This window comes from Epinephelus lanceolatus, chromosome 11 (assembly GCF_041903045.1).
Source record: "Epinephelus lanceolatus isolate andai-2023 chromosome 11, ASM4190304v1, whole genome shotgun sequence".
Taxonomy (NCBI): Eukaryota; Metazoa; Chordata; class Actinopteri; order Perciformes; family Serranidae; genus Epinephelus; species Epinephelus lanceolatus.
In genome coordinates, this window is record NC_135744.1 from 24244700 (window position 1) to 24264065 (window position 19366).

Below are 19366 nucleotides of genomic sequence, written 5' to 3' on the forward strand. Positions count from 1 at the left end.
AGGTATTTTAGAAAAAATGACATTATATAATAAGCTGCTGGTTATGTGAGCTGTTGTTGCTGCAGGAGATGTCAGGATTGTGCATTGGAGGGTGATGCACTGTAGGGTTATGATGGTGTGAATTAGTGTGGGTAGGGATTATGACGGAGATAGAACAGAAGATGGGGCTTTGGTAGGTGAAGCAACTTGGGAAAGGGCTTGCTTTGATTGGTGGAAAAGAGATAAAGAAAATAAAGAAAATAGGGCGGCAAAGGATAAAGGGAAAGGCAAATGAGGAGACACCAAAGAAAAGAGCAGTAGGAGGGATTGTCTGAGAGGACTTCCATTGGGTTCACAGTTTGCCGGCACATGCTCAGTGGGCACTGCACTGCAGTTAATACTCTGTCAGGACTGATGGATAAAGAGGGCCAAGCAGAAAGCCTTAAATACATCTGCCACACTGGCACATGCACGCACACATGAAACTCCAATGCTTCACTGGACCACAATAAATCTTTGGAGGGCTCTTTTGGTAAATTAACAGTGCAGCCCCACTGTCTTCCTCAGTATGCAACTCAGCCACTTCTGCTCTCCGTGAGTCCCTTCAGATTTCCCTTTGTCCTCCTTTGTGTCTGATCCGTACCAACTTCTCCATCCATTACTCAACAACTGATCAATATCAGCGCATCCATAACTGCCACTGTGGTGTTCAAAATCAATGGCCCTGCATTTCATTCCTATGGTGAATAATGTGCAAGCCTGCTTCAGGAAGTATGTAATAAAAAGGGAACTTGTGTTTGGTTGTATTTAAAGGCTGTAGTGACGTTTTAAAATGAGCTTTGATGGAAATGTATTCTGCCTGTGGCAAAATGAGACCAATGCAGAAGAAGACGGGTTGTTCTGTGGTGTTTTGTATGTGTTCTGAGGGCGGGTGCAAAAAAACCTATCCTGGCAGGAAACGCAGCAATGTCTCGACAAAAAACAATCACTTTTTGTTGCACTTTACACACTTTTGTGTAAAACAAAACAAAAACATAGTGGTCTTTTAGTAAAACCAACCACTTTTCGTGGCACTATCCTGGCAGGAAATGCAGCAATGTCTTGGTATAAAAACAACCACTTTTTGTCGCACTTTCATGGAAGAAAATGGAGAGATGTTTCAGTAAAAAAAAAAAAAATAAAATCCACTTTTCGTGGCACTATGCTTGCAGGAAACACAGTGATGTTTCCAGAAAAAAGTGCTTTTCATGGCACTAGTCCTGGTGGGGAAAAAACCCCTCGTGTTTGATACCTATTGATACGTAAAAACTTGCTGTAAAACTGCAGCACCTCGCTAAAACACAATGGGTTTTGTTGCTTGCAGCGTGGCAGTGTTTTTGCTCTGGGTGACACGCTATTCACCATCCGCTCTACCTCCCACTGACCAAAGTCAGCTCATCTACAATGTAATGTTAGAAATGTTGATATGACAGATATGAAACATGCACAGTTAACAAATTTGTGGTCTGCAATACCGTACAGTGCCAACATTTTCTTCTAGCTGGTGCAAATGGAAGAAATGTGATACATCAATTTTGGGCACATTGGTGGAGGATCATCCCCAAGAGGAAAGACAACTGTCTCTCTTTACTTTTAGATTCACTAAAAGGTGAAATAACAAATGAACACAGGTTCAGTTTTGAATCCAGTATCGACAACTGCTGCACTTGATGAGAGTCGAGATAAGCACATCATTCATTGTACTACTGCACCATGAAAACAAATAGACAGTAACATTTATCTTTGCTCAAAGGGCTGCCAAAGTTATTACTTTTTAAATTTCTACTTCTACTGCTGCTAATGCTAATATACAGTTAGTCAGACATTACAGATACAATGTACAAGACTGTGTGAACTTCTAGGAGTTCCCATACAGTCAATTCACTGGGACATTAAGTTCCAGTATCATAAATGTCATTTCTAATCATTACTCATAAAAAGAGAAACGTTTTTCATTTGAATCCATTCTGGTGTAACACAAAGTGGCAATAAATACAAAGACAGGACTCATCTCATCTATTTAGCAAAATGATCCTGAGAGCTTTCACAGAGTACCACTGGATTAATTCCTATGGAAATGACACGCATGATGGCCGGGTGGGTCAACGACTCACATATGACCTCAATGACTCTGTAATAGTTCACACCCACACAGGGTTTAAAGCCTGCGACTCCACACCAGCCAGTTAGAACTGAAAAAGCTTCTTGGATGAGAGGTGAAACGTCTTCCAAGAAACTCAAGCAAGTCCAATTACCTACAATATAGCACTTAGGATGCCCATGGAAATGTTCAGTTTCCTGTTGATGGACATTTAGTTTGTGTGTTTTATGTCCACGTCTGTATGGAGTGGTGGAAAGATGAGGCCAACCTAGAAGAAGCAGCATTGCTTTGGTCCCCTCGGTGCCATGCCATTGATCCAATGGCTCATAATGTCAAAGCCGCAATAGTCTGAAAATGTCTCATTTGTCCGACAGCCTTCTATCCTGAAAACAAATGAGCATCGCTCTGAAGGGCTGTTTCTCAGACAGCACTCTCCCAAACAGAAGCATGTGGCTAATTATTTTGCTGAACAACCTTATCGGACCTAACCCAACCAACAAAGGCAATGACTACTAGCCAATTAGTGGAAGAGCAGGGCTTGATTTTGAGAAAACAAGACATCTGACAAATGAGCTTCAGGTCCAGTGGTACATTTTTTTGATTACTAGGGCTTCAGAACAATTGTCCGTCCCTGTATCTTAGGCAAAAAGCCAATGGGATTTTTCCACTGGATTTTGGATTATTGTAGAAAATAGATCTGTGGCAAACAAAAGTTTATGATATATACTTACACGTTTGTTTGGCAAGATAACCTTCACAAACACCACTTTGCGATTTTTGAAGCATAAATGCAATTACCAGAAGTAAAAAGCTAACATTAGGCTATACTGCATGACCTAATTCACTCATTTATTCATTTTCCGTAACCACTCCTGCTGGGGGTCGCGGTGGGTTGGAGCCTATCCCAGCTGACATTGGGTGAGACGCAGGGTACACCCTGGACAGGTCGCCAGACTATCACAGGGCTGACACATAGAGACAGACCATTCACACTCACATTCACACCTATGGACAATTTAGAGTCACCAATTAACCTGCATGTCTTTGGACTGTAGGAGGAATCTGGAGCACCCGGAGAAAACTCACACAGACACGGGGAGAACATGCAAACTCCACACAAAGGGGTTCCCCCATCTCCTGGTTTGAACCCTCTTACTGTGAGGCCACAATGCAAACCACTGCATCACCATGCCACCTGCATGACCTAATGTTACAACCATATCAAGACTAAAGCCATTTTTGGCGCGGTGCTGCATGATGATGTTCTGTAGTCTCATTTAGCCGCTTGTTAGCTATCCTCTTTTTTCAAGACACATAGAAGCTTCAAAGTTCACTGATACTGATGTATCTTTATGTCGTAACAGATGTTCAGCAAGATAATCTTCACAAATAAACCCAAGTTTTATGATTTTTTTTAAGCATCAGTGCAATCGGCAAGTAAAAAGCTAACGTTAAGCTGTGAACAAACTACACCGCGGTCGCATGACTTCAGCGTCACCACCACTGAACTCGTGTTTGGTAAGATGACGTATAATGTCCCCGACAACACTTGTAATCTCATTAAGCCACTTGTTAGCAACTGCCTTATTTAAGACACATAAAAGCTGCAAAATTTACAAGTGGGGTACTTTGTGACAAATTTGAATGCTGCAGAATCAAATGTGAAAATCCCCCCAAAAAACACTGACTTCGAGATGAGGGAACCAGAAGTGCAAGAACAGCAACTCATTTCTGGGTTTCAGACTCATTCCTGCAGCACTCCTTTCGTTCTTTGTTTCAGTTATTGTATAATATGGGCACTGTAGACCACTGTGATAAACTGTACTTGATACTCTGTTTTGATACAAGTCATTAAGCTACAAAGCACAACCCTGTATTTTTTTGGGTGGTTTTATTTGCATTCTAAGTCCTAACTCTAACCCACACAATAGAGAAGTGAATGTATTCTGATATCCATCCCATTTCCCACGGGAGAGAAAATTATACGCATCACATGTATGTGTACAAAACAGAGTCAAAGACAATCACAGATGTGATGAGAAAGAGGAGTTTCCTGCAACACAGAGAAAGGAGCTTCTGAGCTTTAGTTAAACCATTATATAAGCTCTACACACAGTGGTTCCTCATGTGGATTAGTACGAGACTTCCCAAATTGTCACGGAGGACATTTTTGTGTCTATAATGAAGGTGGAAAGATAACAGATACTGACACCAATTATGACAACTGGCATGTGTGAGTAATTCTTATATGCTCTCTCATTGTGGTAACTGCTGTTATATTAAGTAACAGTGAGGAAACTCAAAATGTCAGCCACGATGGATGTTTGTGCATTCAAGAAATGCTTCTCTCTCTCTCTCTCTCTCTCTCTCTCTCTCTCTCTCCCTCTCTCTCTCTGCTGTGTCATGCTGTAGATCCAGAGAGCAGGGAAATACGAGCAACATGAGTCCTTTTTATGGTTCAGTGCGAGAAGCTGCAACTCCATTTTCAGATAGGAGAGGACACAGTGACAGGTCTGCAAGTCTGTGGCAGCAGTCTGTTAAATTCAGAGGGGCTCCACATCCTGGCAGATGTCATGAATATTTAATGTTCACTCTGAATCGGAAAAAGTCAGGAGGAAAATGGGGATTCGGCAGTCACCCGCAGCTGCATTATACTCTCTGTTTTTGTGGGTTAGCAGAAAAGACATACATATTTTCAGCTGCTTGTTTTCTACATTGTATAGATTAAGATACTTATCCTTACTGATAAACAATCTACAACAGCCTCCACAGGTACAGTTTTGAAGTCATTTTGGCAAAAAATATGCTTATTTATTTCTTACCTCTCGTGTGTACATTACTGGCAGCAGCTTTGCACAGAAGCTACCTGGATTCTTTCCAAAGGTACCAAAATACACCTCCCAGCAACTCCAATGCTCACTGATTAAAACAATATATCTCTGGAGTTCATTCCATACAAAAAACCCCACAAATGTTAAAATGATACTTTGCAGTTTAATAGGAGGTTGTGGGACTGTGTACAAGACTATTTCTTCACGAGGCACAGACTTCTGAGAGTCTCCACCACAACCTCAAGGTGAGGTTTTCAATTAGACTCTCTGGAACTGTCCTGAAATGGTTGAAGTCATATCTTGTCTCATGACAGGAAATACTTTGTCTAGATTGGTAGCTATAAGTCAGAGCAGATGGCCATGACATGCGGAGTCCCACAGGGATCCATTTTGGGACCCCTATTATTTAATCTCTATATACTTCCATTAGGCCAAACCATACAAATTAATAAAGTAGCCTACCATAATTATGCAGGTGACACGCAAGTATATCTCTTTCAACAGGTGAACATCTGTGTCACTGTACTGAGAAAATCACTGAATGGATGCATCAGCATTTTCTTCTCCAACTCAACAGAGATAATCCCTGCATAATTGTCTTTGGGCCATGGAAAGAAAGACAGAGTGTCAGTTCTTGTCTTGAGGCTGTCTTTCTAATGACATAGAGTCACGCAAGAAAACTTGGTGTTATCCTATACTCAGATTCAAATTTCCACAGCCACATCAAATCTGTACCATCATCTGCCTACGACCATTTAAAAAACACTGCCAGAGTTAGAGGAATAATATCAAAGCAAGACCTTGAAAAGCTTGCCCACGCCTTTATTTCCAATAGATTAGATTACTGCAATGGTCTGTTCGTAGGCCTTTCAAAACAAGCTGTTCAGAAACTTCAGCTCATACAAAAACTAGGAAATATGACCACATTACACCAGTTCTAAAATCCTTACACTGGCTACCTGTCACTCAGAGAATTTACTTCAAAAATCCTGCTGCTTGTGTATAAATGACTCTGTGGCTCAGTGCCCGAATATATCTCGGACATTCTTGTGACATATGAACCTTCTAGAATACTTAGGACATCTGGGGCCGGCCTACTGACTGTCCCAAGAGTAAAAAAAAACATGGTGAAGTACCGTTTTGTTATCATGCAGCATAAACCTTGTGAAAAATAAATCAGTTTTCAGCTGGCACTGTGCCATAAAAACAGTTGGTTTTTTACCAAGACATGGCTGCATTTTCAGCACGGATTGTGTCCTCAAAACTGGGTATTTTAAGCCAAAGCATGATGATTTCCTAACCACAACCAAATGGTTTTTGTGGCTAAACCTAACCAGATATTAACTACAGCATTCTTCAATGCTAAAGTTTTAACATATCTGCTACATAATAATGTGCAAATGTAACCTACCCATGGTTTGCAGAAAAGTACAGTCAGTGCCAACATGTTTTGTCATGATCGGGTTGAAATGTCCACAAACAGTCATGCACACGCAGGAAACAAGTAGAAATGCTCCAAATGATTACCATGGCAAATCATTAGCTGCTTCCACCCCCTCACCCCCTCACTTCTTTAATGGCGTATTCAGCAGAACAATGCTGGCACCTGACTGATGAAGCAGTCAGAAGTGCTCTTCAGTCAAAGCCAACATCAGAACAAAACGCTCTCACATGTTCGTGCAACATCTGCTCACAGTGCAGAGCCTGGAGTGTTATGTAGGCTGCAGAAGCTGGATAATGATGCATTAACATAAATCAGCTAATACACAGAAGCATGTTTCCACGATGCTAATGGGAGACAAGTGTACACACCTTCTCACGCTTCCCTGTCATGTTGTCCACCGGCCTTCAGCTCCTTTCTCTTTGGCGATGGTGCAGAGATATTGAGCTATACGGTGTCTTGTATCTAGTTATGACCACTGCTCTCATAAGCACAATGGAGCCGCTTTCTCTCAGTCTGTGTTTCACTCCCTGCTATGTTACCACCTGTCACACCCAACTACAGACAGTCATGCCAGCAAATGTCCAAATCAGAGGACTGCAGAGACGGTCATTTCAGAGTGTCTAGGTGTTTTACATGAAAGCTTCAAGCTTTTAGACTTTTACTGGATTATTATGCAGACATGGCTCATCATTGAACAGCATGGCCAGTATCTGCCTCAGCATCTTCTATTCTTCTCAAATGTAATGATGCTGCTGCTGTTAAGGCCTTTTTAATGATTATTTAATGATTTGCACACATTACTGCAGTTTGTATGAGAAAGCTGTCTTCCTTACACAACCACAGAATGGAGCACTGGTTCAATTTTCTTTATAAGGCCCCAAAGTGCCTTCTTATTTATGTTCTCTACTGACTGCTAAACTTATCCGGAGCTGCAAACTTCGGTCAAGCAGACAAATTATGTAAATCATAATTTTTGCACATCTTGGTGTGAGCTACAGTCACTTTAAACTAGATTAAAATCTTTAAGCATTAAACACTGCCAATTAAGTTTTTGATTAAATGTGCTGTTTACAGTAAGTCTGCCCATCCATCCATGGGGAAGCTGACAGAACTTCACCAAATAATTGTATTAATTACTCGGATGTAGAAAGACAGGGGTATAGGAAAGGAAATCGAAAACAAAAAACAAAACAAAACAGGAAGGATCAAACGTCTTACCAGAAGAGTAGTGAAAGCTACAACCACGTGTTTTTACGAGGGCTATTTAGCCCCCAAATGTGGTTGTTTTTAGGGACTCGCCGCTTTTTTTCTGGCAGCTAATTAGCTCTCAAATGTGTTTCTTTTTTAAGCAACCCATGGCTCGTTGTCCTGCAGCATATTAGCCCCCAAATGTGGGTGTTTTTTAGCATCCTGTCGCCATTTCTCTTGCCTCTTGGATAGTGCCATGAAAAGCATAAACGCAAAGACATCTTTGCGTTTCCAGGTATTGCTTAGATTTGTGTCTTTATTACATGCGAGAAAATAAATGATATGAGAAAAAAAAATATTTGAGAGAAAAAGTTTTCACACTGATAGCAAAAAATAATATTTGAGACTTAAAAAAGTTTTGAGAGAAAGTATTTTGTCATAGAATATAAAAAAAAAATCTGAGATTTAAAAAATGATTTCCAAGAAAAAAAACTCTCTCAAAAACTTTTTTTTTACTCTCAAATATTATTTTTTTTTGCTATCAGTGTGAAAACATTTTCTCTCAAGAAATTTGTTTTTTCAAAACAATTTTCTTCTCTCTCTCAAAACCTAAGTCTTTGCTCTCATGTCAGGATTTTGCTTTCACTGCGAAAATAATGTCATCCATCATACATCCACCATGGTCGATTCACTGGCATAGATGCGCTGCGTTATGTGGGAGCAGAGACTGTATGGGTAAGATGATGACCCAGATGATGAATGATTCAGTTGAATTCGACTCCCAAGAGAATCCTCACCCAGCTGTCAATTCGATTAAGACTGGCCAATAGGAACGTGGCCCCACCCATGACATTATTTTCGCAGCAAAAGCAAAATCCTGACACGAGAGCAAAGACTTAGGTTTTGAGAGAGAGAAGAAAAATGTTTTGAGAGAAACAATTTTTTTTTGAGAATAAATGTTTTCACACTGATAGCAAAAAAATTATATTTGAGAGTAAAAAAAAGTTTTTTGAGAGAGAGTTTTTTTTTTCTCGGAAATCATTTTATAAATCCCAAATTTTTTTTATATTCTATGACAAAATACTTTCTCTCAAAACTGTTTTTATTCTCAAATATTATTATTTTTTGCTATCAGTGTGAAAACTTTTTCTCTCAAATATTTTTTTTTCTCTCATATCATTTATTTTCTCACATGTAATAAAGACACAAATCTAACTCCATACAAAACCAGATATTTTGAGCCAAAACACGATCAATTCCTTACCATAACCAAGTGGTTTTTAATGGCTAAACATAACCACACGTTAATCACAGCATTGTAAAGGGTTAAGTTTAAACATATTCGCTACACATCAACGTACAAATGTAATGCATCTGTGGTTTAAACTTAAAGATAAAAAACAACAATTGGCCAGAGCACCTAGTGTAAAAGTCCATAGTAAAGGCAGGCAGTCCAAAAATGCACCGGACACACTCAGACTGTCTTTATTAATACATGTATAACCTGCCCGTTTCGACTAGAGGGTGTTCATCAGGGTGTACACCCTGATCTTTAACTACAGTCAGAGTGCCTCGGATGCATTTTTGGACTGCCTGCCTGTACTTTGGGCTTTTACACTCATGGCCAGTCGTTATTTTTTATCTTTAGGTTTAAGGACTATTTGGCCACTGAATGCACGTTCTGTTACTGAACAAAGTGAATTAATTGTTTGATGAAATTTGCTGTTTCTTTGTTTATGTGAAACTTTTTATGCTGCTGTCTTTGCCAGGATTCCTTTATCAACGAGATTTTAAATCTCAAAGGGAATATTCCTGGTAAAAACAAAGAAAATTTACATAAAAAATAAAACAAGAGTAATCAATTTCAATAAAAATCACTTCCTCACATTAGCGTCTGATATGGACACACGTTTAGACTCCACGGTGGGCCTGCGAGCCACACGAGGGGATATGTGTGTGTATCCTCCTCCAGAACCTGACATGTAAGTGCCTCTCTCCTGCAGCGAAAACTTCCTCCCAGTCAGGTGAGGCCGCAACACATGAATCCTCTTGGCCTGAGCCCCATCCGGCTGAGCACCGCCATTCCTCACGCCGTTGGTAGTTGAGCCATCTGAGTCTTTCGTCGTCATGGCAGCCATGATGTCCGTGAGGTTGCCAGTCTGCTCCTTGGTGTCGGGGTCCAGCCTCTCACGGCCAGAGTCACTGCTCATAGCCATGGCAGGCGGAGAGGTTGGAGCGGCACAGGAGCAGGTGGTAGGGAGAGTATTTGGAAGCACCCACCAGCATCAACGTGACCTGGTCCAGCCTCCGGTCACAACGTTCAGCGTTCCTCCAGAGCTGGAAAGACAGAAAGAGAAAATGTACGCTCAGTTAGCTACAGTAAAAAGAGCTCATCTACAATATCTGGATCAAGAGAAATCATTTTTAACAATCATCTTGGTTTAAAATGCTTGTTACATAAACTGAGCTGGATTCATGTGTGTAACAGTTTACAAGACTACAGCCATGCTTCCATAAATGGAATAAACCAAAAATCCCATAATAGACAGGTTATTTACGTCCATGTAAACGCACTCACAGTTATGGGTATTATATTCCATATATTCAATATTATCATATATGCATCATTATCATGATGCCAGTGTTTCATTTTTAAATATTATTATTAAATTACTGTCAATATAGGTACATTGCAACACCCATGTTCTGTTTAAGTCGCTGCTTTCCCAGCAATGCTAGCGCCGACTTCAAGCACAACAACAACAATGGCTTCTATATCATCTCTTTACAAGAGTTGGCTTTGAAGCCTACATTGGATCCCAAACACAACTGGTTCAACACATTTGTACTGCTCATCGTGATGGCTACGGACAGCAACTACGTCTGAGAAGAAAGTTAATTACCCAACATTTTTCAATTCTTATTAACACTGAATTAAAGATGTTAACGATGCTCACGATATTTCTGTCCTTAGCCCCTGATGTAGGCCGTTCTTGCTACTAGATCAGCATTGTGTTACTGCCGCTCTGGATCCAGTTTTTCTGGCTGAGAGCCGATTCTTTGGCTGCTGAAACCTGAAGAACTGGTTCGACAAAAGAACCAGATCTGAACAGGCCCTGTTCAGTGGTATGTGTGAGGATACAGGCACAGCTGTGCTTTCATTGACAGTATGTAATAATGGTATATTGTTTACATTCTTAGCTTACATTGTTTGCATGCTAACATTTCCCAATCAGCACTGAGCACAACATGCAGCTGAGAATGACGGGAATTTTGGGGGGGTTATTTGGTCATAAACTCAACAAATTAAGACCTGACAATGGCAATGAATGAAAAGTTAAGGGACCACCACAGTTACAAATTATGCAAAGAAAACCTAAACGCACTAAATTTCATGTTAAACCATCCAATGATTTAAGAAATGGTTTACATCATCTGGGAATGAATGCCATGAAAATTTCATCTTCTTACTGTGAGGCAACAATGCTAACCACTGCACCACCATGCTGCCTAATTTCATGGCAGTCTATCCCGAAGATGTCATCACATTACAGTCTGGACCAAAATGCAGACTGACTGACAATGGCAGCCCCAAAGCTACATCGCTAGCATGGCTAGCAATTACTGCTTTTTTCATAACATACTCCAAAAGATAGTTCAATGGTGTTCATTATGTCTTTAGTTTCTGATAATGACTTTAGTTGTTCTTTTATCTCAGACATGTTAGGATGAACAGGGAAGAGGGGGCATACATGCTCTCCCACGCCTGGAGCAGCATCCTGGAGAGGCGGCAGACAGACAGCAGGAAGCGTGACGGTCACGCCTCCCTAGTACCGGCTGATTGACAGATCAGCTGATAAAGACGCGTCACAACCACCACCAAGTGACACTTCTGAGGAAGGTGGAAGTTTCCATTGAAACATGTCAAGGTATGTAACATCCTAACATTTATGAGATAAAAGAACAACTAAAGTCATTATACTCTAAAAGAATTTTATCAAATAATCCATGTTCTTTTATTTGGTACAATAAAATAAGTTAGTGTAATGGATATTATAACGCTGCACCTGTTAAGGGAGTTTATTTGACTGTGTTAGCTCATTAACATTTGCCTCAACTGGCTCATCATGTTCTTGGTCAACATGTCCACATTATGAGCAGTTTTCAGGAAGTGTCTTGTGTCATCAACAAAATATTGCTAGCACAAAATGTTACTTTATAATATCATATTTCAAATGGTTAACTGTCTGGCCGACTAAAATTAAATTTCCATTGCATGTAAAGTGAAACCTTTAAAATCGCACAGATATCTGGCCAGACGCATTTTGCAGTGAGAGCACCTGTGAGACTGAAGTTTAATCAACCACTCAGATAAAAGAGAAAATGCTGTGTGTGTGTGTGTGTGTGTGTGTGTGTGTGTGTGTGGTTGGGGGGGGGGGGGGGGGGGGGTTCAGGTTACTTACAGTAGACATGCGCTCATAAATTGAAATTAATGTCCCCCTGATAAAACCCAACCCAAATGATGCAAAGCTAATTGTGCTTTATGCCTCTGCTCATGGCTCCCTGTATGCCCATGAAATGCTTGTGGGTGGACTGACACACAAAAGAATGCACACATGAAAACGACTGAATGTATTGTGTGCACACAAAATGTTTAAGCTGGATTTGTTTATTGTGCTTCTTCTCTTTCATGTCTAATGAAAATCCAGTCAGCAGCAGATTGCCACAGACAGAAAATATCAAAGCTCTGTAGTACATCTGGCTCAGGTTTTGTTCTGCAGACGGAAGAACACCGATATGCAAAGTGAGCCCATGCCCAGCCACTCAGGGAAAAGGAAAGGCACTCCGACGGGATCCATCTATGTAACAGAAGGAATCAAGAGGGATAACTGTAGTGGTTGTTTTTTCCTGCCAAACACAAAGTCGGTTGTGTGGTTATTAGACACAGAGGTGGTCAGTAAATGGGCCATGTTGCGCTATTCCTGAAGTGTGTCAGGAAGGTAGAGCTTCATCTTCAAAAATAACACTGTGTTCCACTTTGTCCAGGTGGGTCACACTCGTTCATCTGTTTGCACAGCCATGGCTCCATCCCAACGGCAGTGTGTCACATTTTTGGCCATACTAGACTTTTGCCAGAACGCAGAATGTCCATAGAGAATATTTCTGCAAAACACTCACTAAAAACATGAGTCATTTGTTTTCCCGACAGTAATTTCCAGTCTGACAACTACTTATAATGAAAGCATTGATCAGCTGATTGTGCTGGATTCAAAATCACACCAAAAATCAAATTAAGAAAACTGAAATCACAGGCTGATCCAACTTGCGTGAATTGTTATCACAGCAACTCATAATGTGACTCAGCAGTGTGTATGGCCCCCATGTGCCTGGACGCACACCCGACAACGTCTGGGCATGTTCCTGATGAGTTAGGGAATGGTGTCCTGGGGGACCTCCTCCCAGACCTGATCAGGGCATCAGTGAGCTCCTGGACAGTCTGTGGCGGTTGCACCGATACGTTATGTCCCATAGGTGCTCGATTTGATTAAGGTCAAGGGAACGAGAGGGCCAGTCAACAGCATCAGTGCCTTCATCATCCAGGAACAGGCCTACACACTCACTGACCTACCACCAAACCGGTCATGCTGGATGATGTTACAGGCAGCATAACATTCACCACGGCACCTCCAGACTCTTTCACGCCTGTCAGATGTGCTCAGTGTGAACCTGCTCTCATCTGTGAAAGAACAGGGCACCAGTGGCGGCCCTGCCAATTCTGGTGTTCTCTGGCGAATGCCAATTGAGCTGCACGGTGCTGGGCTGTGAGCACAGGTTCCAGGAGAGGATATTGGGCCCTCATGCCATTCTCATCAAGCCTGTTTCTGACAGTGTGGTCAGAAACATGCTCACCAGCAGCCTGCTGGAGGTCATTTTGTAGGGCTCTGGCAGTGCTCCTCCTGTTCCTCCTCACACAAAGGAGCAGATACCGGTCCTGCTGCTGGGTTGATGCCCTTCTACGGCCTTGTCCAGCTCTCCTTGTGTAACGGCTGGTCTCCTGGTGTCTTCTCCATGCTCTTGTGACTGTGCTGGGAGACACAGCAAACCTTCTTGTGACTGCACATATGGATGTGCCATCCTGGAGGAGCTGGACTACCTGTGCAACCTGGCGTTGAGAAAATCTCCCTCTTTCTCACAGCCTAATGTTGGCAGGTATGGAAGAGTCAAAACTGTTCTTTGTTTCTGTTGTGTTAACAGTAGTGATGTCAGTTTGATGTGGTTTGGTCAGGGCTATGGAATATTAATCAGCCATGTTTTCTGGTACATAGAATATATTAACACACAAAATCTATCAGATATAAACAATGACATGAAGAATTCTGCATTAAAACCAAACTCCATCAAACAGGAAGATGACCTGCAGGCATTAGAGAGGAGCACAGACGTGTCACCTGTAGGAAACGAGTAAGTGGTAACCTCACATGCTGCTGTTCTGCTGACAAGATCGTTTCATCCATAAATGTTTGATTACAAAAATATCCATGAATTCACAATTCAGACAAGAATGTCTCGTCATGAATGTCACATATTTATCTTTGTGGGTGAGAAAGCACACTGGTTACCAATTACACACACACACACACACACACACACACACACCATCATCATCTGTCCATTTCCATATTTCAGATGACTGTTATTCAATCTATGTAAATTACAAGTGCAGGAAAAAACCTTTTAACTGTGGAATGTATTGTTTGACTCCTGACTCACTGAGCAAAAACAAAAAGGAACTGTCATATTTTGCTAATTCTTATCACAACCAGTGATTATCTGTCTGTTGAAACGGGTCGCCCTCCACTGCAGCGACACTCAGCCCACTGCATGTGTGAGCAGTATCCTGGTGGGAGTGGGTGGCGGAGGAGCAGCAGCACTGGTCTGCCTATTAATTTTAGACTGTTGTTTGTTTAGAGAAGCAGGTGACTAAACTTAACTGATTTCATTCCATTGTTGAAATCCATCACCAGAAAATTCACACACTTAGATCACTCTTATCATTGTCCTATTCATCCACACTAAATGCAGAGTGCTATCTACCAGCAATACTTTAACACTCTATTCATCCATTCAAGCTTCCTTTTCTCATGGTAGTTTATTCTGTGCATATCTTAATTATTTGCCACTGTCAGAAACTGTCAGAAATTAATTACTTCTGAATGGTGTTTGATGTCTTGTCTGCACACTCATACTGCCTTCAAAGGAGGAACACAGACAGATCATTTTGATATTTTACAGAAAGTTTAAATATCAACTTTTTATTGGAACTTTTGGCCACACAGAGTCAACCCATGCTGCGCTTCCATTACCAGTTTACGCAGCACGTAAACAAGATGGACTATCTCCAGAGTCGGGTCAAAGCACCCCCAACCATCTCCCTGAGGATTGCGTGACATTGGATGGGCTTCAGTGTCATTCAGGGACAATTCAGCATCATCCTGGCTTTTTTTTTTTTTAAGCAATAAGTGGTAGATGTCAAGCAAATTCCCAACAACGGCCTGAAAATCCATGATGACACTTTGCTGGCTACCAACAACTGTTTCATTGTGCTGACATGCCGAGTCACACCAAGCCAAGCCAGCACATGAGTATGTAAAAGGGCTATAAGCAATTCATAACAGCGATACCACTTCTTTTATTTATATACTTTAAGTGAGCGATTTTCTGGCGGACACACAAGAAGATGATTTAAAGATCTGCAGGTCGCTTTTGGACATGGGCAAAAAATGTCACCAGCTGCATTCAGTGGGGCGATTTTCCAATACGCAGGGCAGACTTTATGGTACTGTGTTGCGTCTTCTCCACTTGAAGGGAACACCAGAGCACACTTTATCACATTTTCTCCATTTTAAATGCACCCTAAGGGGGGAACTCATGTTTTATTTGCTCTGGCAGATGCATCTGGTCCCCCTCCAGTTCAGACAGATTTCCAGCTGACCTGGCACGGGTCAGTCCAATCTCAACTGTTTATCTAATACGGAGCAGGTTTGATATGATGATACGAAGCCTGGATACTTAACTGCAAACCTCCAGTTGTGCTCATATGACATCAGCTGATGTCACCATGCACTGTCTGATCAAGCTCCGATTCACAGGAATGACACATGCCACCAAAGCAACAGTCAACAGTCGAGTCTTATTTCACTGCTTTCATGATAAATGGAAACATACAGATAAATGTACATGATACAAAGTAGCTGGCAACAGTCCAGTCCTAGTATGTGTTGACATCAGTTTTGGCTTGCGCACTCTTGTGTCAAGGACACCACGCCGTGCATAAACCTAGCTCAGTAAAGATGAGTGCATTGAGGCATTTTTGAAAACAACCAAAGATGGCTGGAGCTGATGTAGAAACTTCTGTTGAGGTACTATTTTCAAATAGTAATACTGACGCTGCACCATCACAGCTCATCTCCACATGCTGTAGTCTGTTTGAATTCAGGCTGCAACTAACAGTTATTTTCATTGTCGGTGATACTGTTGATTAGATTCTCCTTAAATGATGAGTTGTTTGGTCTATAAAATGTCGGTCAGTGTTTCCCAAAGCCCAATATGACGTCTTTCAACATCTTGTTCTGTCCACAACCCAACGATACTCGATTTAATTCCATAGAGGAGTAAAAACCTGAAAGATATTCACATTGAAGAAACTGGAATCAGAGAATTTAGACTTTTTTTAATTAAAAAAAATTCTGAAACCAATGCTGTAGCTAGGTCTAGCTTACATTTGTCCATTGCTCAGTGCTGTGTTACATGTTTCATTGCTCTGATTGGTTGTAGCTCTATCTAATTGTGTCCAAAGACATTTTGGTCTGGTGGCTTCAAGACTATTTATTTGTGCACATCATCTTACATGTTTTCTTTACTATTTTCTTTGACACTCTGCTTATTGATTGAAGGTGTAATGACAGAGCTGGATGTGACTGTGAACAGTCCAGTCGCCAGAGGTAAATGTTAGCACTGTACGTTTCTGCAAACTAAGGCTACGTTACATTTGTACATTTCATACGTATCATATCAATGCCTCTAAAGTGACATACTATATGAGCTGACTGTCATCTGGTGATAGAGGGGATGGTGGATGGCATGACACCTAGGCAAGATGCCTGCCCAGCTACAGACCTCTGTTCGAGATCAACAAACAACCAAACCACTTGTTTTTTTGGCGAGTCGTGTGTTGTGTTTCCAGCAGCTTTTTAGGCACCAAAACATGGGTGATTTATGCCAAAACATGATCTTTTCTAACCAGAACCAAGTGTTTTTTTACCTAAACCTAACCACACGTTAACCCCAGCGTTGTTGAAATCTAAAGTTTCAACATATCTGCAACACAGAGATGCTCAACTGTAACTTATCTGTGGTTTGCAGAAACATATCTTGCCAACATATTTTCTGATGATTAGGTTGGAAATAAACTTATTTGGACCTGCTTAGTATTCTGTGGTTAATGGACAATTAATTACTGACTGTTTTTCCTCAATAAATTGTGGTGCTGCAGTAAAAAAATTAATATTTCAAGCTCATATATTCAAGCAACATCTTTCTTTAATTAGTCAAACAAGATGAGAGAAAATAAAATGTATTGATTAAACCAGCAAGATCCTTGAAAACCACAAGTCAATATGAAGTGTTTTCAAGAGCTGCCATCTTTCAACTAGTTTAGATGGAGAAGCTTCAGCAGAGCCAATTACAGTGAGAGGAGAGAGTGGGCTGCAGAGGGTGAACAAATGATTCCATTTGGCTCCATTAGTAAACCACTTTCACCCTTAACCTGGCTTTTATTTCTCTCCATCATCATGTTGTTGTGTGCAGACAGCAAACACAGACATCCATGGCCAAAATCAAAACGAGATCCTTTATTTGCTGGCAGAAAAAACCTGGAACCAGCCTAATGCGCCCAAAGAAAAAATCATTCATCAATGTGTTCACTTATATTGGTCCTGCATATTCTGATGTTTTTTCTTTACCTCCTCTGGGGTCCTTGACAAAGTGCAAAGAGCTGGCACAGCAGCATCCGCAGTGTATATTCAGAGAGGTGAGAGCCTCTGAGTTTTGCCAATACAAGCGACTGACCTTGCAGACCTGCAGTGATTTATGTTCTGAAAAATACAGTCTTTATCCAGGTAACTGCAGCATTCAGGGAAATGTTGAGAGCAGAGGGCATGGCTGTAGGTTTCAAAGTATACCTGTGGGGCTCTCTTCCTTTGACAAGCAGTGTATTTCTTCTTCACTCTCTCCTTTCTCATTCCAGCTTCTCATCAGTTATGAAACTGAACCCTTATAAGTGAGGTGCACCTGCCCGCTCAACAGAATCACAATCAGCTCTGATTGTTCACTGATTACAATGATGTGATTGCAGAGACATTTTTTTATCGCATTTGCATACCACATGAAAAACACACATGAAAAGGTGTAATGTTTTCTGTGTTGTAAGATCTGAGGCATGTGCTCATATGATGGTACTGACAAACTCTGAGCTCCTGATGTGGAACAGAGCACATCATGATGGATAACAAACAGTTTCCCCAGTAAGAATTAACCTTAGCGGGGATCAGAATTGGTACAATATATGAAGGTAACCCCAGTGTGCAGCAGGTGGAATTACACTGCAATCACCTTGATATTGTGAACTGATATAAAAATCAGCACTGTGGGAGTGTCCACACCAGCGTAACCTCCTCTAGCACTAGCTAGCAAGTTCTGCTGGTTTGTTTTAGATGATGAAGGAAGATGATGTGGTGCATTCAGAAATACTCATTCTGAGTGCTGGAGTGCACAAACTGGGCCGTTCACAAATTTGTGCGGTCTGAATGTACCATTTGGTTATCCAGAGCACCGCACTCTGAGAGTGGCAGAGCACGCTCTAGGCACTCTGTCTGTGGAGACGGAGCAGCAGAGCGCCAAGCGGAGTGAATGTGTGATTAACTTGACTGCTCGTTAAGTCATGTAGAAATATAACGCTCCATTTCTTTGACCAACAAGGTTGCAGCTAGCTGCAAATACTAATCATGTGATTGAGAGACCTTTCAAAAGCCACGGAGTGCAGCACTAGGTTTGAAATTACTAATACAAGGAACGGATTTCACATAACATCAGACATGGTTTCGGATTTTTATGGACATATTTTAAGCACCAAAACTACATGGTTAGGTTTAGGAAAATAATGTTGTTTTGTGTTAAATTAAGTATGTTTGTTTCATAAGTTAAAGGCATACTACAGTGGATTTGTTGCTTACTTCTTTTAAACACAACATTCAAACTTGGCCGCTCCTCCTCTGCTCAATGACACCGAGAGAGCAGCGGTGGTTAAGCAAACTAGAGCGTGAATGAAGAGAGGGAGCGGCGTTAATGAGAACAAAGCAGTGAATAAGAGAAATAAAACAGTATTTTCTGATTGTTTCACAGCAGTTACCTTCTAAAGCACAAATAGAGCCGCCCACACCTCCGCACAACCCTGCAGGCAGGTTTGCTGGACTTTGTGTGTATTCAGCTGAAGGGCATGCTTCACCCTGACCACTTGGTTTCTCTACTCTGTTTGTTTGTATCGCTCAACATCGCCTACAATCACACAGACTCATAGACCTGCAGCTTGCATCCACAGAGCAGAGGAAAGAGACGGCTGATCACTACGTTTTTATAGCATCCTGACCTCAAGCTGCTATTGGCTGGGGGCTACACACCACTACCCAAAGGCTGACACTCAGAAATGACCAGAACAAACCAAACTAA

General features: G+C 41.4%; 1 protein-coding gene across 2 annotated transcripts in view; it reads right to left on the bottom strand.

The window, feature by feature from the left end:
* camkk1a (calcium/calmodulin-dependent protein kinase kinase 1, alpha a) overlaps window positions 1-19366 on the bottom strand; it is a 103597-nt gene that overhangs the window by 54611 nt on the left and 29620 nt on the right. For both annotated transcript variants that reach the window (XM_033634032.2, XM_033634024.2), the window contains exon 2: window positions 9469-9919. In XM_033634032.2, the coding sequence (XP_033489923.1) occupies window positions 9469-9798 (330 nt within the window). In that variant the 5' untranslated portion in view covers window positions 9799-9919. The remainder of the gene's footprint in view (window positions 1-9468; window positions 9920-19366) is intronic.